At 39.8% G+C, this 25,308-nt stretch overlaps 2 protein-coding genes across 3 annotated transcripts in view; one reads left to right on the top strand and one right to left on the bottom strand.

The window, feature by feature from the left end:
* eif2ak4 (eukaryotic translation initiation factor 2 alpha kinase 4) overlaps window positions 1-4,590 on the top strand; it is a 34,702-nt gene extending 30,112 nt beyond the window's left edge. For both annotated transcript variants that reach the window (XM_059353017.1, XM_059353018.1), the window contains exons 37-38: window positions 696-811; window positions 4,147-4,590. In XM_059353017.1, the coding sequence (XP_059209000.1) occupies window positions 696-811; window positions 4,147-4,204 (174 nt within the window). In that variant the 3' untranslated portion in view covers window positions 4,205-4,590. The remainder of the gene's footprint in view (window positions 1-695; window positions 812-4,146) is intronic.
* Window positions 4,591-7,189: 2,599 nt separating this feature from the next.
* The window catches only part of crim1 (cysteine rich transmembrane BMP regulator 1 (chordin-like)), a 39,399-nt gene continuing 21,280 nt past the window's right edge, over window positions 7,190-25,308 (bottom strand). The window contains exons 6-15 of the mRNA XM_059354018.1: window positions 23,610-23,813; window positions 22,634-22,762; window positions 21,571-21,724; window positions 18,853-18,974; window positions 16,545-16,763; window positions 14,906-15,121; window positions 13,585-13,806; window positions 12,448-12,570; window positions 11,371-11,549; window positions 7,190-10,338 (exon numbers count right to left, since the gene is read on the bottom strand). Of these exons, the coding sequence (XP_059210001.1) occupies window positions 10,144-10,338; window positions 11,371-11,549; window positions 12,448-12,570; window positions 13,585-13,806; window positions 14,906-15,121; window positions 16,545-16,763; window positions 18,853-18,974; window positions 21,571-21,724; window positions 22,634-22,762; window positions 23,610-23,813 (1,763 nt within the window). The 3' untranslated portion in view covers window positions 7,190-10,143. The remainder of the gene's footprint in view (window positions 10,339-11,370; window positions 11,550-12,447; window positions 12,571-13,584; window positions 13,807-14,905; window positions 15,122-16,544; window positions 16,764-18,852; window positions 18,975-21,570; window positions 21,725-22,633; window positions 22,763-23,609; window positions 23,814-25,308) is intronic.

A 25,308-nucleotide genomic window follows, 5' to 3' on the forward strand; every position in this document is an offset into this window, starting at 1 on the left:
TACAGTCCTGATGAGGGAACACCCCTGGCTTTTTCTACCGCCAGCCAGATCTGCTAACTCCTTTAAGCATATGTGACGGACAAGAAAAAAAATTTAAGAGGTGTTAATATCCACATTCCAAACTTGTGACCGATGCTGCACTCATAAAAATGGTTAAAAAAGAAAGGCTAAAATGATATTGTGCGAAGAAAACATGAAGCAAAGCTTAAAAATGCTCTTAACACCACTGTTATATAAGCAAAAGCCTCCACTCCATAAATGAACGGGCCACCTATACAGTCGGCCCCTCGCAGCACATGTGTCAAAGAAAACACGTTGAGTATATAAAATGCATGACAATACACAGTGGGCACAGCCAGGCGAGCAGGAAAGGCCTGTTTTAAATATGGCAAATTACTCCAAGTCACACACGGAGCCAAAGAAATCTATAAACCCGCCGGAGCTTTGTGACTTCACTGCCCCGCTACTCCTGACATGCAAAAATATACTGCAAGGCTGCAGATGGAAAAGCCCATTCACTGCTGCAGAACGCCGTCAAGTTTAATGTTAACAAACACAACAGAACTGACACCTTCTGAGGCGTTGTGTCGGAGTGTTTCTATAATTTTTCTGTAGCAGGCCTTTGATGCCTCACTCTTTCCCATGTTGTTGCATTAACCCCTGCTCTCTCTTTCTTTCTGGGTTTTTTTTTCCAGTTTGATTGCGAAGATCAGTTCAACAGCAGCGTGAAGACTCTGCTATCTCGTCTCCCCAAGCAGCGCTACCTGAAATCCATCTGCGAGGAGATCCACCATTTCAAAATTGCGAAAAAGTGAGTCTTGTGCTTTGGGTGCAGGTTTGCAGCGTTCTGTACTTTCATTAAAGGGATTCAAACTATTTTAAAGTAACTATCTTGAATATCTCCATTTTGTTCTCGTTGGTGGCATCTAGCAGTGGGCTTTTGGATCAGACTTTCAAATGTTTTTTCGAACCTTATACCGGCAACATTAGCATAGACATAAAAAAAACAGTACACTGCTTTATAAACAAGTGAGTCAGAACAAGTCTGCTGCCTTTCTGGTGACCAATCACTGGGTATGTGCCGCTGTAAATGCTTTCATCAGCAGACCATAGGCTCAATCAGTTTCCTAATTCAGTGATAGATAGTGACTGAAAAGGCATTTATTTTTGCCAAAAATCCGCCGTTTATCATAGAAAGAAACTGTAAAAACAGGAATTATTGTCGGAATTTGAACTTTCCGATGGTCCTTGAACGGATTATAGGTTACGAAAGTTTCTGTTGGGAAAAAGTAACCAAAATAGGGCTTAAAATTGTGATATCTCTGTCTAAATCACTTTATTTTACAAGTCTCATTTAATACATCGCCAAAAATAAAGCGTTTGGAATTACTAGAACCTGTTAAAAACATAATTCTGCTCCTCAGCGACACTGTGAAGCCATGATTGATTCTGCTGAGACGAACGGTCGTGATAAATATTCACTGAAAATCTATTTACACAGAGCTGAGAGGAGAGCACAGGGTGAAAAATGCAAATAGTTCAATAGGTATAATATGTGGAGACCCTATTTCATTTTACAATAGTCATGACACTTGTGGGCACTTGGAAAAGTGTTGTATGCATAAAATCAATTTTATTTCAATTTAAAAAAAATGATTTAGCAAAAAATTCAACTGGCGTTGATTGATTTATGTCTTTATAACTGTTATTCTGCACAAAAGACATGTTTTAGTTTTTACCACTTCTAGCCATGCTTGTGCTGATTCCATAGAGCTGCAGAACTTGTGTATTGTAGTCAAATACAAGACCACAGTGAGTAAAATGTAAAACGACCAAACAACACCCTGAAACAGCTTGTTGGGGTTCTGACAGTTAAAGATTTTTGACATTGTTATTGAAAGATTGCAGAAAATATGGGACAAGAATCTAATTAACTCCCTTTTTTTAAAACTCATACGCACAGCTTTAGTGTCAGAATGGTTTTATTTAACTCTCTCCCCCCCTAAAAGTAAAGAAACAGCAGGAACTTGACACTGTAAAGACGTCTGTCCTCAGCAGGAGTTCTGGTGGAAGATGAGCCAGAGACCCCACGGCCTCCCGCCACATGTTTCCATCCACTACTGACTTGTTATTTCTTGTTAAAATGAAACTCGATGAAAACATTAGAATACATTCAATACCACTTTAAAAAAAAAGGAGACTTCCTTTTACGAGCAGCTGCCACTCCAAAGCTCCCACACACTCCAGGTGTAACAGTGACAGTCGGCCCTTCAAAGGCAGCTGTAAGACGGATAACTACTGCCTTACAGAACATCAAATCCACAGCTGATCCCATTTCCTGAGGTGAAATCTGGAGAAGGATTTGCCTTGTTTGGTCTTCTGATGTCTGTCTCTTAACACCCAAGTTGATTGACACTAAGATTGCAGCACAAGGGGGGTAAGGCGGTTAACTTCATCCATCGCTGTGGTTGTGGATGGGGCGGTTAATATTCCCAAGCTTTTTTTTTTATCAAAGCCCGGGCTAAATCCTCAGTGTTTGAACTTCTAGTGTTGTGACGCTTGTGAATGCCCATAGAGAGCAACCCTGTGAGGGATTCAGAGGATTTTCTCTTTCATGAATGAGATGGCAAAAAAAAAAAAAAAAAAAAAGAAATCAAAGCTTCGCTTTCTGGCTTCCCGTTAGCCTCTCCAGAGCAGTTGGTTTTAATTTCCTGTCTGGAAAAAAGTCTTAACTGATAAATGAGCGTCACAGAGGCAACAATGAATATATTCAGTATGTGTTTGTTTAGTTGTTTTCATCCAATGTGGGGCACAGACAACAGACAACTGAGGCCAGATGAGTAGGCTAAAGGGCTCATGCAGTTACCTGGCTGCAGCAACACCTAAAAATAAACTTATCCCACAGGCTGAGCTTTGCTTTGAGCCAAAACTACTGAATGTACAATCTCTATCTCCAGTCTGGGTGTATGCATTATCCCAAATATCTTCTACAGTGTTCCAACTAACAGTCATTATATTCAAGGTAACGGTGCATTTAAATGGCGTCATATCCCCCTTTACCTCCTTTAATTTACTTTTTATTTACGGTGTTGAGTTTAAGAGAATGCCAAATTCATTACAATTCATCCTGAGGCAAACATTAACCCTCTGAACCCAAACAAGCCGTTTCACAGTGTTATTTTGCTGTTTCAGGTAATTTTGTGCTCTTTTTACATGTTAATCACTGTGGCCTTGTGTTTCATTGCATTATATATAAAATCTATAAGTCCTGCAGCTCTATGGAATCAGCACAATCATGGCAAGAAGGGTGAACAACTCAAACATGTCTTTTGTGCAGAATAACACAGTTATAATGACATAAATCCTAAAAAATGAAAAAATGCAAGTTTAATTTCTTTGATAAATTATTATTTTTTAAATTGGAATAAAATGGAATTTATGTATACAACTTTAAAGTGCCCACAAGTGTCATGAATATTGAAAAAAAAAAAATGTTTCTCCACATGCTATACATATTGAACTATTTGCATTTTCATCTCTCCTGTCCTCTCCTCTCCACTCTGTGTAAACACATTTTCAGTGAATATTTGTCACGTGACTGTTCATCTCAGCAGAATCAATCAATTAAGAATTTAATGTTTTAACAGGATCTAGTTATTCTATACGCTTTATTTTTTGTGAAATTTTAAAACATACAATAAAGTGATTTTGACAGAAATATAACATTTTGATTACTTATTTTATGGAAACGTCTGTTTTTTTCTACGATAAACGGTGTATTTTTAGTGATGGTGGGATTGCGAGGGTTAATGTCCCCTCAGGATTCCATTAGCATGGTTAACATCTGGAGAATACTAATATTTTAAGCGATAACTGAAATAAGTTGAGAAATTTTGACTTTTCTTCTGCTCATTTCCACACTGAGTTATGGGACATTGCTACCATGGACATGGACTCTTGGCAGGTTGAATGCTGTGTTATTTTAACTCGACTGACCTCTTTATCCAAGAAATCTAAGTTCTCGGAAACCCTCCCGGCTGACTTTCATTGTCTTGATTTTTGAGATGTCCCATTTGGAAGTTCTCCATAATATTTTTTTAATATTCTTTCTGGATCTTATAACTGGCAGATGTTGTTCTCTTGCAGGGTGGCTGTGGTGGTTTTGTATAGCTACAAGGATGACTACTACAAGATCCTCCTCTGAGAACCCGGGGGTTCCCCTGGTCTGGGAGGTGTTTGAGACTTTTTCATCCTTGGATGTACAAAACCTGCTTGAAGACTGACAGACTCAAAGCTTTTCTTTTTGGAAAGTGAGAGCCCCAAAGACGCAAATGATTTCTTTAATGTTGAATGTTAATTCAGCTATTTGACCCAAAACCTGTTACTTTTCCAAAACCTTCCAGTTTTTTGTGGTCGTACTTAAACAAACATGGACAACTTGACTTTATTGCCTTAATAGATCAATAAGGAGGAGAAAGAGAAACAGAAAGGGCTTTTTACTGAAGATAATGTGTCATGAAGGCAACAATTTTACATTTCTAATTAGCAGCGGGATGGATAGTAGGAATAAAGCATCTTTTCCCACGTGGAGCTGTGATTTTGTTTGTTTTTATTGAACCTGTGAATATAAAACATGATTAACAGTGGGTAGTATCACCGCTTTAACAAATTATTAAAGAAGCCCCAAAATGCAAGTGAGATTTTTTTTTAAAAAATTCAGATTTAAATAGTTTTCTTTTGTGTTTTCCCAATACAAAGTATTTTTTTTATGACAGAAAAACAATGTCTTTTCAGTTAAAAGTGCAGGGCTTGATGGCAAAGCCTTCAATGGAAAAAAATGAAATAAAAACAAAATATCGTGACCTTAAAGTTGAGAGTCACAGATTGGTATTGGTATGCTCCCTGGCAAAAGGGGGCATACCCCATGTTCTAATTTTTTTTCAAATTATATTGTGAAAAGCTGAGTAAAAATAAAGAATAAAGGAAGGATTGGTGTAACAAGCTGCACCTTTAATAGTCAACATACATTTCTAAATGTCATGTTTAAACAAATTGGGTAAAAACTGACTTTGTTGTTTTTACCTGTTTCATTGATCAAGTTATTTTTTAAGGAACATAAAAAATATTCTGACAAAACCTTTTTTTCACCTGTTATAAGTCATAAACACAGGAGAGAAAATAATTTAGATCGGAAATTAAAGATCCCCTGAATTTTACCTCACTTGTCTCTCAGGGCTTCTGTAGTTTTTATCCTTATTGTAACTGATACTTGTGATTCCAGTTGTTGCTCAGCTGAGACAGCTGTTGGGAATGTCAAATATCTCCACTTTGGAGCCGTATTTGACAGTTTCAAGGTCTGAGCCTCAACAAACCTGAGTGTTTACTTCCCTGATCCTTCCGGAGAAGCTTCCTCACCTTGAAGTTTATAAGCGAGCTTTGAGGGACGAGCCAGAACAACAGCAGGATTATCCAGGTTTCCAGGTCTTTGTATTTTATCAGCCGGTCAGATAGATGAGTGTGTTTCCCCCAGCGCCCAAATCTTCAAGGACCCCCCCCCCCCTCAGAAACAACCTAGCACCATCTGCAAGTGCTACTGAGATAAGAGAACAAGGGAAAACGATCAGATTTAAATCAGCTCAGAGTAGACAAAGTCCCATTTGGGGCAGGACTCCAGGACCAGATGTGGCTGAGCCCACAAGTTAGAAACCACTAACAGATTCCATCTTGAATGACATCACTGCAGTTTCAGGGAATTGTTTCTCCAGTCCAGTATCACCAGGATCACCAGTGTTGCTTCCTGAATTCTTATGTTGCAAATTCTGATTTTCTGACACTACAAAGTCATTTTGACAGTCGTGACCTCTTTCCAGTTTAAAGCTTGATATAGTAATGATGGTACAGCTGTTAGTGCTGACAAAAAAATATTTAAAATCAAAAATTGAATCAGATCATGACCTTAAAATCAACAATTGGGCCATGCTTATCAGATTCGCTGTTTTTATCAACAACAAAAAGGGAGGGGGGCATAGCCAATGTTCTTATTTTGTTCAAATTATATTGTAAAAAGCTGAATAAAAAAAATAAAAATATTTATTTTTTTAATTTTAAAAAGTCAACACTTTTGATTACTTTTTTATTTATAATTTTAAGTTCCTTAATTCTTTAAAAATGTATGTTGCAGATTCAGATTTTCTGACACTATAAAGCTAAAAAAAAAATGTTCATGAAAGAAAAATATTTTTTTTCAGTTAAAAATGCAGGGCTTGATAGTCCAATGATGGTATAGCTGTTAGTGCTGTAAAAAAAGTTAAAATCAAAAATTTAATGAGATAGTGACGGAAATCTTGACAACCCAGACACATCAGACTTGCTGTTATGTCTTATTTTAAGTTCCTTAATTCTTAAACATTTATGATGAGAATTTTTATTAATTTTATGACCGAAAAACATTTTTTTCAGTTAAAAGGGCAGGGCTTCATGGTCTAATGATGGCACAGCTATTAGTGCTGAAAAAAAAATCAAAAAAAGTAATCAGAATAAATCAGATTGTGACCAATTTTTATTTTAACCCATGTTCTAATTTTGATTAAATTCATATTGTAAAAAGCTGAATAAAAATAAAGAATTAAAACAAGAGCTGCACCTTTATAGTCAGCATAAACTTCTAAAGGCCATAATTTTTGATGACTTTTTAATGTATTATTTTTATTTTTAATCTGCATATTTTAGTTCCATAACATGAAAAAAAACTAAAATAAACTAAAAAAATTGTTCCAAAAAAGGGTAAAATTAACTGAGAAAATTTGGCCTGACGAAAACTTTTTTTCCCGTTGAGTCAAACACAGGAGAGAAAATAATTTAGATCGGACAAAAAGAAGGGGGCATACCCCATGTTCTAATTTTGTTCAAATTATATTGAAAAAGGCTGAATAAAAAAAGGAATAAAATAAAGGGGTTTGTGTAATGAGCTGCATAGCAGACAGGATACACTTGTGAAAGTCATCACTTTTGATTTTTTTAATTTATTACTTTAAATCTGCATGTTTTAGCTCCATAACTTGAAAACAACTGAAATAAACAAAAAGAAATGTAAAAAAAGAAAAGTAAGTCTAAGTAACTTGAAAATGTTTTTTCCATGTCCCACAGATCAAAAGCCTTTTAAGGAAAAAATGTCAAACAACAATTTAGATCAAACTTTAAAGAAAAACTGCTTTGGTTCACACATTTATTTTTCAAAATAAGTGTAAATGTTACAGTTCATCATCTAGGAAACATATTTACAAGTTTTGCAACAGTGAAATAAATAAGGTTGTATAGAATATAGCAGATAGAAATGGTAAATAGTCTACAATGTACAGCAGCTTTGGCTACCAAAAGTTCATTTTTTTCCAAAAAAAAAAGTCAAACTATAGTTTAGTATTAATAAATAAAGCTATGTGAAAAAATAAATAAGGTACTCTTCTGTCCTACTAATTTAAACTACTGTTTTTTCTTTTTTTTTTACACATAGAAGAACAAAGTAAGCTTTTACAGTCGCCTCTTCATTTTAAAGCACATGGTCATGAATCAAACAGACACAAATCTACTGAGCTACTAAAACACTTCAATATAAATTGGTCTCCAACCAATTTTGGCATCAGAAAAGGTCTTTGTGTTGAGAAATTGGCAAAGTATCGAGAGCTCTGATCCAAACACAGTTTGTTTCGTAATGCTTCTCAGATTCTGTCTGTTACCCCGTACTGATCATATTGCTACAGAGCCTCTAGCTGCAACAGCGTGTTCACTTTAGTGGTTTAACATCTCCGTGGGCTTAATATGCCTATTCAATTCCTGATTAGGGACTTTATCCCTACAAGAATCCTGCAGGGAGCTTTCTAAAACAAAAACAAAAAAAAAACACTGGTGCCAAAGAAAGTGCTACATCTCTTTTACATGCTCTTTAACATTTACCACCTCATTCACTCAGATATGAGGAGTTCAGTATCTGTTCATGTTAATAACGGGTGAATATATGACTGTTTTTCATATTTGGAGTGGAAGAAATATCAGTTACCCTTTCTATGATGTCTGCAATGAATTATAAACACTTGTATAGCTAATTACAGACATAAACACTCAAATATTCAATTTACTGACATTTCTTTTGCAGGCCCCTGTCTGTAATGCATTATAAACCAGTGGTGGAATATAACTAAGTACATTTACTCAAGAACTGTACTTAAGTACATCTTTAAGGTACTTGTTCTTTACTTGAGTATTTCTATTTTATGTAACATTATACTTCTATTTCACTCCATTTAGAGGCAAATATTGTACTTTTTACTCCACTACATTTAGCTGCCAACTTTAGTTACTTTTCAGGTTGAGATTTAACATGAAAAACATGATTGATTTAATGTAACTAGACATTTTCTAATGGTATATTCAATAAGCCCTTGAGAAAATGGAAATGCTGCTTACATAAATGCAGCAATAATATATTTAGATAAATATACAAATCTAAATTGGTCCATTCTGCATTACAAGTACTTCTCATTTTGATACTTTAAGTACATTTTGATGCTGAAACTTTTGCTTCAGTAAATTTTGAATGTAGGACTTTTACTTGTAGTGGAGTGCTATAAGGAAGTTATAACCCATTTTAAATATGTTTATAATGCAAATGAGCATCATAGAAAGTGTAACCAAAATATCAAATCACCTGAATATCACTATAGAACATTTTGTGATACCTTATTGATTTAAAAAATAATAGTTTAGATGCAAAAATTGGGAAAATGCCAAGGCAGATCTCACTGTTCTGACTAGAACTATACTGAACAAAATCCCAATAATTCCCCCGTTATTGCACTACATGGCAACATATTGAATCTCTGTATGGTGATATTGCCAGATTCTTTGCAGTACACAGCCCTGCTTGATGAGGGCTAACACGGTTGTTAAATGAAAACAGGATATGTATTAAGGCGAAAGAATTAAGGCTTTAAAATGAATTAAATTATCGGCAACATTCAGTGTGGGCAGTACCTCCACACACACACCACACACACACACACAGCTGTGGATGAAGGTGAGGCATCGTATCAAAGACATTCCTTGTAAATGAAGCGCCTGGCACTCTGCACACTAAAAATGACATTCTTCCTGGATGAACATCACTCCGTTTCAACTCTGCGATTGTTACAATGAGGTTCGACCGAGGTCGGGCTAGGCTGAGGGGAAAGATGAAGACTGCTGTACGGCGGACGAGTTCACAGATTTCATTTTTAGTTTTGTGAATGGAATGACTTGGGTCATTGGAAGGTAGAAACAAGGCTATTATTTGGGAAGTGTGTCCTTCCTGAAGTTGATCACGGTGGGAATGTTTAGACTGGCATTTTTTATTTTAAATGTTTCAATCTGGCCCCCACGGAGACGCCCATAATAAAAATGAGAGGTGGCCAAGAACAACACTACAACTAGTACAAATACTGTAGAAATATACAAAAACTAAGATGGAAACCACACATTCTAAAGCAGGGGGATGGATCTGGGGGTCTATATAAAGCCTTGATTTGGATGCTGAACCCAATTTAATCCAACTGGATTATCAGTTCCTTTGGCCTCCCTGCTGATGAAAATGATTACATCCATGCTGAATTCAAAGAGGGGGGCAGCATCCTCACCGACACCTCCCTTTTACCAGCCCAAGCCCCTGTCCTAAAGCTCTTTACGCTCCACTTACTGCCTCAGAGTTCCAGTTTCAAAAGGAGGCAATAATAAGCGATAATATTACAATGTTCACAGTCAAAGTGTGATGCTGACAGAGGAGCCTCTCTGGCTGCCTCCCTCTCTGTTTTAAAGCAGAGCGTGAAGTGGCTGTGTCCTCTTACACGTCGGTCCACCTCCGGGCATCTTACTCCACCACGAAGATCCAAAACAAAGAAGAAATATGGACACAAATGAAAAGAAACGGAGGTCACTTGCTTTGTCTCTTGTCCTCAGTTTCACACAGATGGGTGGGAACAAGGCAGCGGCGGCTGAAGGTGTGTGAGCGCACTGTTGCACTAATCACTGTGGATACGGCAGTAAAAGAGAGTGGGAGGTGCCGGACAGCTCTGATCTGAGGAGTTTGAGCGGTGTCTTGTTTGTGTTTTTTGTTCTCTAGCGCGGCGTCCAGTCGTTGCCCATGCTCAGCTTGGCCCGGGGGATGGTCATCTTGTCCAGGCCGGTGGAGCTCATCTCTGGAGAGAAGTGGATGATGCCGCAGTCATTCTTCACATTCTGAAACTTGTTCTCCTTGGAGGGCTCCATGTAGACCACAGAGTTTTTGTTTACGTGCTTCTTTAGGATCACCGTCTGAGCAGGAGAAGGAGACAGAACATAACCCCTTGTTTTTAGACCGAAGCCGTAGTTCAGGTCCTGACAGCTACAGTAGAAGGTCATGAAAACACACTAATTTATGTTGTAGATTTTATGATGTTTTGGTTACAAATGTCTTAAATGTCTTACAAATATCCTGACAGCTTTAGCACCATAGTTGCTGTAACGGAAGCTGGAAGATCAGCAAGTCCTGCGTTATACAAGGTAAAATATTACTATTTTTTTCACTGGAGTCTGGTAGCTTTGGCAAGAGCATCAACATACACTTAAACTGATATCGATTCTCTTTTGTGCCTGTGCTCCTGCCTTCTTCTCTGAATTGGAGGTGTGCTGACTGCCTTCTACTATAGGTAATATACTGGCTATGGATAAGTGCCTCATACAACCCCACTTCAAGAAATCCAAACTATCCCTATATGGTATTTATATGAGGGGACTCTTTGGGGGCACCATTTTAACCATCTAAACTGTATGTTTTCTTTAAAAGATTGCCAAAAACATACTGTTTATCATAGAAAGAAACTGAAAAATCTGGCATTATCTTTGAAACTTCCGACAGTCCTTGAATGGATCATAGGTTATAAAGCTTCAATTAAAAAAAGTAACTAAAACGAAGCTTAAAATTGTGATAATTCTGTCAAAATCACTTTATTCTACGTTTAAAATGTTGCCAAAAATAAAGCGTTAATAACTAGATCCTGTTAAAAACATTAGATTCTGCTACTCAATAGTAGTAGTATGTAAATAGAGAAAGCTATCATAAATTTAACTTGCATTTTTTTGTATTATTCTGCACAAAATATGATTTTGAGTTGTTTCCACTTCTAGTTGTGATTGTGCTGATTCCATAGAGCTGCAGGACTTGTAGATTTCAGTGAAGTACAAGGCCCCAATGAGTTAAACATAAAAAGAGCAAAAAGAAAAACACCCTGAACAGCTTGTGGTTTAGAGGGTTAAGCCTTAATAATAAATGAGCTAATTTATGTGATTTACAGATTAACTTCTCACCTTCTTTGGTGCACTGTAGCAGGACATCTGCACCCACTTCTTCTTCTTGTTTATGAGTAACGCTACAACGAGGAAGATGATGATGGCCAGGAGGAGACCTGCCAGGATCCAGGCTGCTGATTGGTAGATGACGGCCATCTCTGTTTGGCTGGGGTAATTCTCACCCAAACCTGGCTCATCTGTGGGAGACGCAGAAAAACATTGATATCTAGTTTCCGATAGCTTATTCATTACCCAAACTATTTACCATATCTTAATTGAAAACGTATGTCTTTGTCTTTGGCAGAAGTCCCGGCTCAGTACTAAACACTGAAAGATTAACTCGATGAGCGTCTCAGGAGAGATCATGTTTAGCCAGTGTCCATTCATCATTTATTAAAGCATCCCAAACACATTTATTAGTATCAACATCTGCAGTGATTGGCAGGGAGAGTACACACACTGACGCCAATAACTAGGATAGTTATTACTGCTACACACTGTTAAAGGGGACAGGGAGAGGGTCTGTGTGCGCCAGCTTTAGCTACTTTCAGGTCAAAGTTTAGTATGAAAAAATACTATCAATATAAAATAATTGGGCATGTTTATAAATTAAACCTAATTTGAACTACTTAAATTAAAGTAGTTAAAATTAGCCCTACACTGAGAAAATGAAACACTGGTTATTACATAAATGCATCAATAATAATAATAATAATCCAATTATATATTTTGAATAAACAGTGCTGTGCAAAAGTCTTGATGAATTGATGCTGAATTGATTTTGTTAATAGATAAAAATAAACTATTAATATTTAAATTTTTGAAAGCGTTCTTATTTTACAGCATTTTTTATTTTTTTCACTTTTGCACAGTACTGTACTTCTAGAATACTTTGCTTAGGCTGCTGCCCCCGCGACCTGATCCTGGATAAGCAGATGAATAAAATAAAAAAAACAATCTGAGTGGGGCCATTCTGGATAACAAGTACTTTTACTTTTGATACGAAGTAACTTTTACTTGTAGTGGAGTAATTTCACAGTGTGGTATTAGTGCTTTTCCTGCAGTAAGGTATCTCAATACTTGGTGTGGAGGTACCTGTGTCAGCAATGATGGGCGGTACGGTGACGGTGGTGATCCACACTGTACTCTCCACTGTAATGGCGGCCGTTGTCTTGGGTGCATTGGTGGACACCATCACCGGAACTGACGTTGTAATTTCTGGAATAAGATTTATGATCAATATTACTAATGCAATGCAAAACTTTCCAGACAAACATTTCCAACTGTGAGTTAGTCAGTACATAAAAGGAACTGTCCCCTTAACTGCCACTGTACCGCTTTGTAAAGGGCATTACGTAAAAAGCTCTTTTTTCCGCAGGGCAAATAACAAAAACAAAGGCCAGAAAATAACCTATCAGGGTGAACAATGGGAGCCTATGCTGAGGTTTTCCTCTATAGGAAAAGCTGACATGGAGCTTTGCCTTCCTGAGTGTTGCAGGCGGGGGACAGGAAACACGTGTGAATGTGCGGATGCTCGAGGAATGTTTTTTTGCTCCGTGTGTGTATGTCACATGGAATGTTGTTGCGAGTGATGGTGTTTGCCCTTGTAGCGCCAGAGTGGCTGTGTCTTAACGAACAAACACACACATGCACATTCAGTCTAGGAGCCGGCGTTCCCTCAGTGACGCCCTCTTTCTGACATGTATCACTATGAATTAGAACTTTCCCAACAACAGGCTGTGCCTTGTTCCAGTGGCACCGCTTATTATAACACTGGCTAGTTTTGCACGGCTTTGGCAACGCTTGTTCTAAGTTTGTGGAAGTGTTACATAAGGAGCATTTTATTATGCAACATACACCGTATTTAGAATGCATAAACTCAGAGTTGAGTATATTTAAGTGTAATAAAAAGTACTTAAAAGTGGCATGTATGGCACAAATACTCATAAAAGCAGCTTTCTCTTCAACTCCCTGAACCCCAAAAAAGGTTAAAAATGTTTTCTTTAAAAAACAATACAAATTTCCGGACAATCTCTTGGCCCAAGTATAAGTATCTATACGAAGTCCTTTTGGCTGAAAGTAAGAAATCCATTACACGGCAGTTGCTGCAGTTTAACCCACCATCAAGGGACGACTGGATTGCAATAGTTAATGAAATAAAGGAGGAAATGTACTATACAAAGTAATTGGAATTTTTCTCTCTACACTAATGAGACCCACCTAAATACTCACCTAGACAGTGTGGGCAGCACTGGCCCTTGCGTAAGACGGGCACCCTGCAGTTGGCAGCCGGACAGCGCTGAGAGAAACACTGAATGGTGCCGTTGTTGCAGGTGCAGCTGGTGCAGGCGTTGGCCTTCCAGGAGTCGCCAGCCAGCAGCACGTCTCCGTCGCTGGTGATGCAGTACTCCTGCTGGCTGTTGTTCACCGGTAGCAAGGGGCTCTGCGTCTCCTCTGAGGTTGCACACAGGTAGAAATAGGGTTAATCGCTGTGAGCTCTTAAGTCATGTTTTCTTGCTTAATAGGAGCTGGCAATGTAAGGTTAGCTTGTAGGGGGATGCCATTTTCAAAGGAAAACCCTAATTTTGTCAGAGTTATATATAACTACACAGAGAGTCCTGCTTTTACTCGACTCCTGCATTTATCCCAGTTGTATAACATCTAAATGCACTAAAGTTATTGGGCCTTAAGGGTTAAGATAAGATGCTTTACTGTATGTTAAACACAAACAAAAGTGACTCCATATGGCAGATGTTAGTTGAGCTGACAGCCTTATCTCTCTGTCTCATCAGCCCCCTGCAGGCCTGAGCTCTGCGGCCTCCTCATGACCAAAGACTTCAGTAAGCATGTACACTCCGCACCACCCTATTGTACAAATACATCATAGGGCCTGTCAGTGAGATGTGTATTATTCCCACATTCCTGGTGACCAGGCCCATACATATATCAAAGGCTGGCCTCTGACAATCTGCTTTTGTGAAGGGAGATGCAGCGATAAGACGCGCCGGCATTCTCAAGGAGCAGCTCTCAGGCGCAGTCATGCATTGCTGATTTGTGGGCCTCATGCTTGGGAGTGCTTGGGATATGTTGATTCTAAGTGTATGAGAAGAGGCTTGAGTGTTTGGGTACAGCTGTAAATAAAATATGTGTTTGGTTTTTAAGTTCGGCTAGACATTTGTGTCAAAGTTTATTCCCATAACTGGAGGAATGGAGCAGATTCAGTGACATTAGTTACATTCTTGGCATCGCAGCTATAAGAGAGTCGGCTGAACCTTCGGTGTGGGCTGCTGGGTGAAAGCGGTCCACATGTGCTGCCTGCCTGGAGGATCACTATGTAAATCCAACCGGTCTTGGCTGGTTTCTTTACGAGTCTGTGTGCCTGACATAAAACTGCCCGACAGAGTGCAACATGCAAGACCTTTCAAAACCACATGCTGATAGCACATACAAAACACATTTATACTTCCCTACCCACTACCCCGACTTGTGACGCCCTCTGGGTTTCATCTGAAATTACCCCTGCTTAGCCATTAGCTTTTTTCCCCCCTGTTACCTGGGCATACGTGGCAACAGGTGTCTTTGTTCCTGATTGGAGTCTGGCAGAGAGCTGGAGGACACACTTCAGTGTCGCACAGGACACGTCCCTTCCTGCAGGTGCACCGCGTACACTCGTCCAGGTTCCACGTCTCCCCCTCCACGTAAAACTCTCCCCCGGGCGCTCTGCACACCACCATGTCCATCCCCTCTGGCTGACCGCTGCCTGACTCATCTACAAACAGAAAGACGAGGGAGGAAAGAAAGGAAACAATCATGTGAGTGCTATCAAATTCACATTCTGGTCTGTGCCAAACAAACAACATCTGACACACAATGAAGTGAAGAAACCATCCTGAGAGAGTAAACATAGACGTTGGTAACGAGAACAGAGATGCGAGGGAGACCGCTAGGCATTAAAAAGAAGCCTCGGGCAGTTTAGGGTGGTGTCCAAGTTGTGTTTTGACACTAGTTAAGTTGAAAACATCTTCCCATCCAGCAGAGTAGCAGACATCTGCAAAGAGTTAGCCTGTTGTCCCCTGACTGCAAAGTGTGTGTAGCTTCTGAAAGTTGTAGACATTCTTTTACTCCTAAATATTTGAACAGCCAACTGAGTCACTCCTCCATAAATATCCCACATGAGTTGGAGGGTTGTGGATAAAAAATAAAAGAAGTTTGGGTGTGGATCAGTGTGCCTTCCATTTTTAGAGAAACAGACAGAGAGAGACTGTGTGTTTGAGAGTTTAAGTATAAGACCCCAAAGGCCAGATCATGACCCAGAGCTCCTGGTTGAATGAGCAGTTAGAAGACAAAGCAAATGTGTGTGGATTAGTTACAATTATGTTCTAGCAAGTGTCTAAGTGAGTCCAAAAATGTTGCTTCATTATTAACAAATGTTTATATATACAGTATAGATATCATCTGTTGACGTTGACCTTGATTCAGTTTATCGTGCATTTCTTTATGAAAATTTCCGAGAGGTAAAACAGCACAAGAGTTCACAAGTCAAACTGATCCTACACCACTGGTCAGTGTTGTGCATGAACATGCTAATTGAGTGTTCAGGTATGCTTACTGTAAAAGAGGTGAGTGTACCCTGTAAACCTGCATAAATCCTCAGCTACACACACTTAACATGCTCAGGTTCGTGGCTAGTGCAACTGGCAATTCAGACATTGCAGCTAGAGGTTCTGCTAAAACCAGATTATATTAATATGTTCATGAACAATCAGTGCAGAATCCAATGTAAAAAAAAATCACAAATTTTACACAAATTGTGCCCGCAGGGTCTGAAAACACCAGCCACATCTGCAAATGTGAAATGACACATTGAGTTGAAGCATTAAAAAAATTTTTGGGATTGTGAACTTCAATATAAAACTTTGAAATAATGAAAATAAACTAGTATAACAATGCCATTGGTAGAGTTTCTCTTTTTCAAATGATAACAAGATTTTCAAAGATTTTTCAAGTTGATTAAAACTTGGGTCTCAATTTACAAAATTTGTAATGGGAGTTTGTTTAAAGCCCTCTGACTACATTCCCAGATCTCAACAGTTAACTTGATGAGTACAATGTCCTTAGTACAACAGGAATAATGGCCACAACCACAACAATAGTTATAATATCCAGAAATTATTGCAAGTTACATGACATACCCTCACATGTCGGACAACACTGGTCTGGCCTCACAACGGGATTAGAGCAGCTGGGCACGGGGCACGATATGAGCACACACATCTCCCGTCCCGAGTGGCAGTAGCAGTCACGACAGCCATCGTGCCAGCCGTCACCTTCCTCGTAGCGGTGCCCATTAGAGGTGAGGCAATAGCTGGGTATCGGGGCCGGGCCCATGGTGCTCGGGACGTGGTCGCTTTCTGGAGTCACAAACATGAAAGGCACAGACATTACTGGGCAGGCTGAGGAGCTGTGGAATAACCGTGCAAAACTTCAAAAAGCAACATGCTGCTATGGCAAAGCATCCCATAAATCCACTGTGGAAATTTCATTAAGTACATTTATGATTTACAGTAAAAAGGCGCAGTATTATTGTCTTAGGTCCAGTTTCATTAGAGGCCAAAGTGAGAGCTAAGTGGTTATGGTTCCACACACTGGAACATTCACCAGTCAGAAGTATTTCATCTTCCATTATTGCGTATTTATGCCCCAAAAAACATTTTATAATCAGATAAAGTCATAAATTTGCCCCAATTTTTGTCAACTGACAGACAGATTGAAGCTGAGGAACAAAGATGTTATGAAGGGTCCAGGGTGCCAGTAACCGGGCCCCAGCATATGCTAAACTCAGCGTGGCTCTTAAAGTTTGTAGGGATCCACTGGGATCCAGAACAAACAGTGAACTGTACAAGTTCAGGCAGATGTTTCTTGTCTCTTCTCTTTTATTTAAATCGTTAAAACACACACAATAACATACCCCCCCCCCCCCCCCCCCCCCCCAAAAGAAGTTTCCCATCCCTAAATATTTCAACAGTCCATAGAGAGACTCATACACATTTGAAGGTAAACAGCAGTTTATAGGTAGTTAAAACCACAAGTATATTTGCAGCTGAAATATTTATAATGCTAAATAAACACACCACATAAAACGTGGCGCAGCATAAATATGACATCTGCATACTTGCTTGAAACTTCTGGGTTGAGGGAATCTAATTTGAGTTGCACACACATCCCCTGGATAAAGCTAAACACCAACAAGAACCAAAACAAGCACACATAAAAGCTTCCGCAGTGGAGCAGCAGAAGGTCAGAGGAAATCAAAACTGCAGCTTAGTGGCAGAAATTCACCTCTGCTAACAGACCTCTGCTATCTCCTTCCATCTGCTCCCCTTAACATTGCTCACAGTTTAGAGCTGTTATGTATCAGGAGCTACCTCTGGATGCAATATGAATATTAAGCTATGATCAATTAAAGTGTCTTATGTTGGAGAAAAGGGTTACAAAAAGGAATTTTTGGTAAATTTGTAGCAAAAATTGGGGCCTGAAACAGGAGGTCAAGATCTTGCCATAATCAGCACAATTCCAGCAAAACTACTGGCCTGATTTTCGTTAAAGTTGGTGAGAGAGAGAGAGAGAGAGAGAGTAATTCAATTATTGTAAATATTGCTTTCTTTTATTGTTATTAGTTTTTCTTTTCTTTTAAAATGAATGATAGAATTATAATAATTTATTGTAAATCTTTTTTTTTTTCTTCTCACGCTTGCTTTGGCAATATGTACAGTGTTACGTCATGCCAATAAAGCCAATTGAATTGAATTGAATTGAATTGAGAGAGAGAGAGAGAGAGAGAGAGAGAGAGAGAGAGAGAGAGAGAGAGAGAGAGAGAGAGAGACATGCTCTGTTTTTTTTATTTTATTACAATAACAGATTTGCTTTTTTGTGTGTATAACCTCTTGTGTAGATTTATGAATTTATTGTGCTTGTGTGCAGGTTGGAAAAGTGATGGATGCATATTTCATAGGGATCAGAAAAGGTTAAGTTGTTGGCTTTAAACTTGGCAGTATTAAGCTACAATTGGTACATGTACTGAGTCCGGAGCAAAAGTCAAGCTACACCTATGATTAGGAATCATCAATCACAATATCTTGTGAAAGCATCAGTTATAAGCTCCTAATTATCACATTATTGCCAGTGAGATGTTATATCGGCGGCTGTGGCTCAGTTGGTAGAGCGGTCGCCGGAAGGTTGATGGAGGTTCGATCCCTGACCATGGCAGCCTACATGTCGAAGTAACCTTGAGCAAGATACTGCACCCACAATGGCTCCTCATGCTGCATTCATCGGTGTGTGAATGAATTCCCAATGGTGGCAGGTGGCACTGCTTAGGATAGCCTCGGCCACCAGTATGAATGCGTGTGTGAACGGGTGAATGAGTGCAATCTGTAGTGTAAATCGCTTTGGATAAAAGCGCTATATAAGTGCAGTCCATATATTTATATTTTCCGTTACCTTTGCACATGCAGATGGAGCAGCCCTTCCTGTTTTGTCGGTAGCCGTCGCTGCAGTGCTTGTCACAGGTGAAGGGAGGACACTTGACACAGCGACACATCTCACAGCCGTGCTTGTTCCTCCTGCGGGGCAACAAACATGCACACGATGAAGCATGCTCATCAAAAACTAAACAACTCAAGAAAAAAGTCAGAAAGCTTGTCAGCGAGTTTGAAAATTGCTTCGTATTAGAAGGATAGCTCCGAGATGAACAGAGGTCTGTGGAGCAACATGGTGTTGGGATGGAGTGAAACCCAGATGTCTGGTATAATCAACATCTGGAGCTGCTTTCCCTCCGCTATATTAGCTGCCTTTGAAGAAGGCCAAATAAAAGGCCAACACGTGACATCCCTGTGGTTTGCACATCACAGCAGCACAAAGACTCTGGTAAGGAGCAATCTAAAGCCAATTCAGATGCTTTCAATTCACCCTGTTGCCATCCTTATTGCTCCAAAAGCCTCCGGCGGCACCGAAGAGCAGCAGTCAGATAAGAGCTGATGTGGGCATGCTGATTGGGGAGTACAGAAGAGAACGGAAAAGGGAGAAAAAGACAGATGGGGCCTGCTAAAGGTCAGGTATTAGCTGTTTAAAGGTATATCTTAACATTGAAATAGAGACAGGCAGAAGCTGCAAAGGCTAGAAATAGACCAGTTGGATCTAATTATCTGCCTGATAAAACAGATGAGCTGCAGGTTGATAAATTGTCAGAAACCCAGATGAAAGAATGACCTGTATCTGGACACCCTTTCCAGTGTCTCACCCTCGAGGTAAGTGATGGTACCCATTTTATGAAGCAGCGGCATCATTAGGCCTGCTTAATGACTCTATTAATCTTCATCTGCCAGGGCAGCATTAATAAAAGAAGCCCTGGAACTCGACGGACGGTGCTGTGTCCCATAAAGAGGACAGAGCATCTCGGGCTCAGCAAACACAGAACCCTATCTATGCTGAAACAGCAATAACAGCTATTGAAACAACTCAGTGAGGGCTCGGCCAGTGCCTCACTGTACAAATACAGTGCTGCGACCTTAGAGCAAGGCTTTGTTGAAAGATGGCGTGTGGAATGCCAAGCAGCGATTTGGGCTCCAGGGGGATAGAGGGGCTTGGGGAGGCACTGGGGGCCCCGGGGCCCTGGGACTGCTGGCTCGGCACAATTTCGAGTGTGCAGCAACTGTGATGGCCAGAAGAATGCCATTCATGACCTTGTGAGGTCACAGTGATGATTTTCAGCTATGGAGGATGGAAAACACAATTCCATTGGGAGTATATGGCTCATGGTTAACATCCGTCCTGCGCCTTTAGTTTTCTATATGTACAGTACAGTACTCACAGGATGTTATCAATACAAGCCGTGTAAACACAGAGATCCTTTGTGTCTTTTGTTTCTCTGTGGCGGCTGCATGCAGAGGTCCTGTGTGAGAAGACAGATCTGCATTGTAAGGCTGGCAAGCTCTCAGAGGATTTTAGACTTCTGAGGCTGGACCTAAACAGCTGCTTATGAAGAATAAAGCCAGGACTTCCTGCTCTTCTTTTCCCCACAGGGTCCCCCTCATCCTCTCCTCTCCTCTTCTCTCCTCTCCTCTCCTCTCCTCTCCTCTCCTCTCCTCTCCTCTCCTCTCCTCTCCTCTCCTCTCCTCTCCTCTCCTCGGAATCCCTCACGCAGAATCCCTGATTGTATACGTTTCATAAAGGGTGCTTTTGTCTTAATGTGTTTTTGATCGTTGTTTTGAGATGGAACGATGATTTATGAAATGAGAGTGGTGCCTGGGGACCGAGCGTCCCGGTAGAGAGCACTTCCAGATGTTTGATTGGGTTAAATGGGATTAGGGGAAGAGGACTTGCAGGGGGGCTGAGAGGCTGGCGAAGACCTCACAGTGAATTACTCACACACAAACACAGATTTAGTGACCTGGCTTTGGCCACCAAGGTAGGCCCTTTGATGTTGGATGCCAAACTACTGTTGCAATGGCTTGTTTTACTTCCTTCTGACCACGACCACTAGCCTCTGGGCCTCATTTGATAATATAAGCATCAAACTTCTCATTAAACCAATTTAACTAGAGGAGGTGGCCGAAGACAAACTGTTACATGAACATAATGTAATTTTATGTTTCTCAATGAAAACAATAACAAAAGACAGAGTTTGGTGACTTGAAGTAGCACAGGATCACCTCTCAATAGCCATGTTTTCATTAGTCTAATCGAAAATTTAAATGTTACATTAAAATGCGAATTCAAAACGTTTCTGTCAAATGGTTTCGACAACTTTGGCCACCAACGAGAGAAAATGGAGAGAAGTCTTCAGGAATTGGATTCAATTGTTCAACCTATAATTGTTCTTTTGTGTCAGAGAAGAAACAGCTGATCAGTCTTATGAGTTAAATGTTTGCTACGTAAGAACTTCAGAAAAAGCTTTTCCATCTCCCTAAAAAAAAGAAGACAAAAACTACCTCAAGCATGCGTAAAAACTTTTAACGAATTTTGGTGTTTCGAAATGCACAGAGAAATTTAGTGATGGAAACCGACTAAACAGAATCTCAAAATATTACCATCTACGTGATTTTTTCTGTCTTATAAACACACCACACATCTGTATGTCACTTCACTGACTTAACACTGAAAAAAAACAGATGACAAACGAGCGTAGCTGGAAACCCACGGGTCACTGAGTGTACTTACACGTATCCATAGGGGCAGGTCTTAGTGCAGGTCAAAGGTCGGCACTTGGGCACGGGTATGCTGCACTCGCACACCTCGCAGCCAAAGTCATCCCTTTTGTACCCCAGAGGGCATTGCAGGGAGCAGTATTTTCCCAGGTCAGGGCAGGAGTCATCTGAAAGAGGTGAGGGAGAGGTCATCGGATCATGGGCATGACAATCCATCAAATCATGAGCTGCTGTGGCTGCAAACTTGTGTGAGGGAGAAGCTTACAAAGGCTGCAGCCATTTACACAAATAATACCCAGCCTTATGACTTTTCAAGGGATTTGAATGTTGCAAAGTCAGAATAAAATCACAAGAGTTTTGCTGGAGTTTTCATGCACCCTGTGTAAGACTGGAAGAAAGGAAGAAAGGAAGAGAGTTGGTGGAGTTCTGGAGTGAACAAAACAGTCTTATGAGTCAGTTTGTATCTGGCTCACCAGGACTTTTTTTTTAGACTTTTTAAAATCATATCTTTTGAAACAGTCCACCTGTTGTTCCCAGTCAAAATAGTGCACCTTTCCAACAGAGACTAAAGGTGAGATGAGGCAACAAAATCCAAAATATAGAGTTTGTACATAAATGCATGCATGCTATTTTTTATGGATTATATTGATGCCAAATTGAAAAAAATACTGTTGACATATTACATCTTAAAACTTGTGTTTCTAGAGTTATGTATTACTACAGTGCAGACATGTAAGGAACTGTTAATATTCCCTGCTTCTTAAGGGGAGTTTGGTGCTATACTTTTCACCAGGAGGAATCGAGTCATAATCTGTTGCTAAAAACTCACACTGTCTTTAAATGTAAGCGTCTGTCAGACTGTAAGCTGTCATCAATACAGAACATCTCTTTGTTGCTGTCAAAACTAAGTGCTTTCCAAATTATTTTGACATCAACATGAGCGAACAGGTAAATACATGTCCACCATTTTAATGCAAGATGCAGCATGTCAGAAGAAAATGTATCGTGTTCATGCTTCTGCAAGTCAGTCCTTAAAAACTTTAACCCTTAAGGTTCAGCGAGTGAAATATACTCACTGTTGAGGCAGTGGCAGAGCAGACATCCATTCTTGTCCTGTTGGAAGCCGTAGGGGCACTCGTTCCCTGACAACGAGCAGTTTTCCAGGGGAGGGCATAGCATGGGGCTAACAGTTTCGTAAGAAGGCTCTGGGGAACAAAAGAAATGATGGAGGTTAAGAACTTTGCATGGGAGCAGCAGGATACAACAAAGAACTTTCTTTTTATGAATTTCTTTCAATTATTTGTTAAACATATATGTGTGTGTGTGTGTGTGTGTGTGTGTGCTAGGATCCCCCTCAGGTGTTCTACCTCATCGATGCTTTTTGTGCCAACTGTAATAGCCACCTATTTACACTGCTCTTATTTTGGAGTAAACAGTAATTACAGATAAATGTAGAGCAATTACACCAGGGTGGGTCGCACTGTAAGGGGGATTATACCTCTCTGTGTTATTGTGTGGAACTGTCTCCCATTAATAAGTTGAATGTGTCTAGCTCTAGGACTACCAGTGAAGACAATAAAATGTCCCCTGGACTGACGTTAGACAGTGCCAGCTTTAAATAAAAAAAAACCACACATACAATATACAATAAAGGATGAGCAGAGTCTGGAACACACAGGCCTTGCACCATAGCTATTCCCGTCAAACGTCTCTCGCCACGTTCGGTGGGAGGAGCGGCCCAACGAGCTGTAACTAATTACGCTCACAAAAAAAGGATCCACTTCAATTATGCAGCCTCCTGCGTTAAAAGCACAGCACAGCCTCACACACAGGTGGGTCTCATTTTGGCGGGCAGGGGTAATAAAGGAACACAAAGAACCCTGCAGCTTGAAGAATGCTCCGTGGCCTCCCCTTTAATGAGCCCATGCCGATGTGGCCTCATAGCAAAAGTGTGGGGCCACAGGAGCCTCCGAAATGTGGTATGTGGGCTAATGTGTACCTCTTTTCGATATGAGCTTCACAGTAGATATGATAAATAACTGCTCTCTGTACCTTCACAGAAGGGGCAGCACTCTCCAGGAATCTTGACGGGGTACTGGCAGCTCTGTTTGCAGGCCATGGCCGTGCAGTGCGGCTCTCCGTCCACACACTGGCAGAAGGTGCAGTCATCCTCTTTCCACTGCTCCTCATGGGCCCGCAGCTTATTGTTCACCCAGCAACTGGCCTTAGTGCTGTCCGTCGACAGTAACTCCACATCTGAGAGGATAGATAGATACATGATACTGAGAGATAAGATTTCATTTATATACAGTATACAACACTTTTCCAAGTGCCCACAAGTGTCATAAATATTGTGTCTCCACATGCTATACATATTGAACTATTTGCATTTTTACGACCTCTCCTGTCCTCTTCTCTCGGCTCTGTGTAAACCGATTTTCAGTGAATATTTGTCACGTGACAGCAGAATCAATCATGGCTTCACAGTGTCGCTGAGGAGCAGAATTTAATGTTTTTAACAGGACCTAGTTATTCCAAACACTTTATTTTTGGCAATCTTTTAAAGAAAATGTGTTCCAATTCAACAATGTTTTCTTATTTGGGATTTATTCTTAGGTAAGAACAGAATCTTAACCTTAAGAGCACACTTATGTGCATTTGAGTGTTGACATGGTTGTGCTTAATAACTGGTTATTTTGTTTTTTTCAATTGTGTTATTGTATAATATTATAAGACTAATTTACAAAAAAAAAATGTATCATAAACAGTACTGTGCAAAAGACTTAGGCAGGTGTGAAAAAATGCTTAGAAGAATTGATGCTGGTTTGAAGGCAAAGGGTGGTCACACCAAATACTGATTTAATTTTGGAATTTTCTTCTATTCCCTGACTTTGCATTTTGTTAATTGATTGATAAACAAACTATGTAAATAGTATTTAATTCTATTTGTGAAAACAATTATTTTTCAATAGTTATTTTTATTCTTTTACAAAGCAATATGGGCTTTTAAATTAAATAAACACAACACTAAGACTTCAATTGTGTTAACTGAGAACCATGCCATCCAATAATTAGTGATTGATTAAGCTGTTTTGGGGCCCAGAGTAGGTCTTTTTTAAGATGGGTTTTTTTGTGTGTATTTTTTTTTACTTTAGTTGACAGGACACCCAAAGTGGAAAGGGAGAAGAGGGAGAAAGAGAGAGTGGATGACATGTAGCCAATAGCTCCAGGTCGGGATCAAAACCGGGCTGCAACTCATGGGACGCACACTCAATTTTGTTATTGTTGCTGTTATTTTATATCCACTACTGATGCTACCAAATATGGGAGCTTGTTTGACTTTCGCTTTCTGCAGAAGAAGCTCCACTTCAGAACTTTTAACATTTTTAACGTTTTAACACTTCAATTCTTCACTGCATTCTCTCAACTACTCTTTATAATTTCCATGTATGTATGCAGCTCTGCAGAACACAGGCACGAACAACTCAGTGGTTTGAGAACACCTTCATGAATCTGACGTAGACTTTTCTTAAGAACAAATTTGTGAGGATGTTTCGTGAATGAGGTCCATTGTGTGTTGAAGGAATAAAGTGAGAGAAGAGGTGAATCTTTGATCTGACTCTCCACAAAGTCACATGTACAGTTTGGTTTGGCTACCATGAATGGAATTTAAATCCACAGCTAAAGTTCCATGTACGTTATACTACATCCTCTACTGTAATTTAATTAACATGAGACAGAGTGAGAGCAG

This window comes from Centropristis striata, chromosome 16 (genome assembly GCF_030273125.1).
Source record: "Centropristis striata isolate RG_2023a ecotype Rhode Island chromosome 16, C.striata_1.0, whole genome shotgun sequence".
Classification (NCBI taxonomy): domain Eukaryota; kingdom Metazoa; phylum Chordata; class Actinopteri; order Perciformes; family Serranidae; genus Centropristis; species Centropristis striata.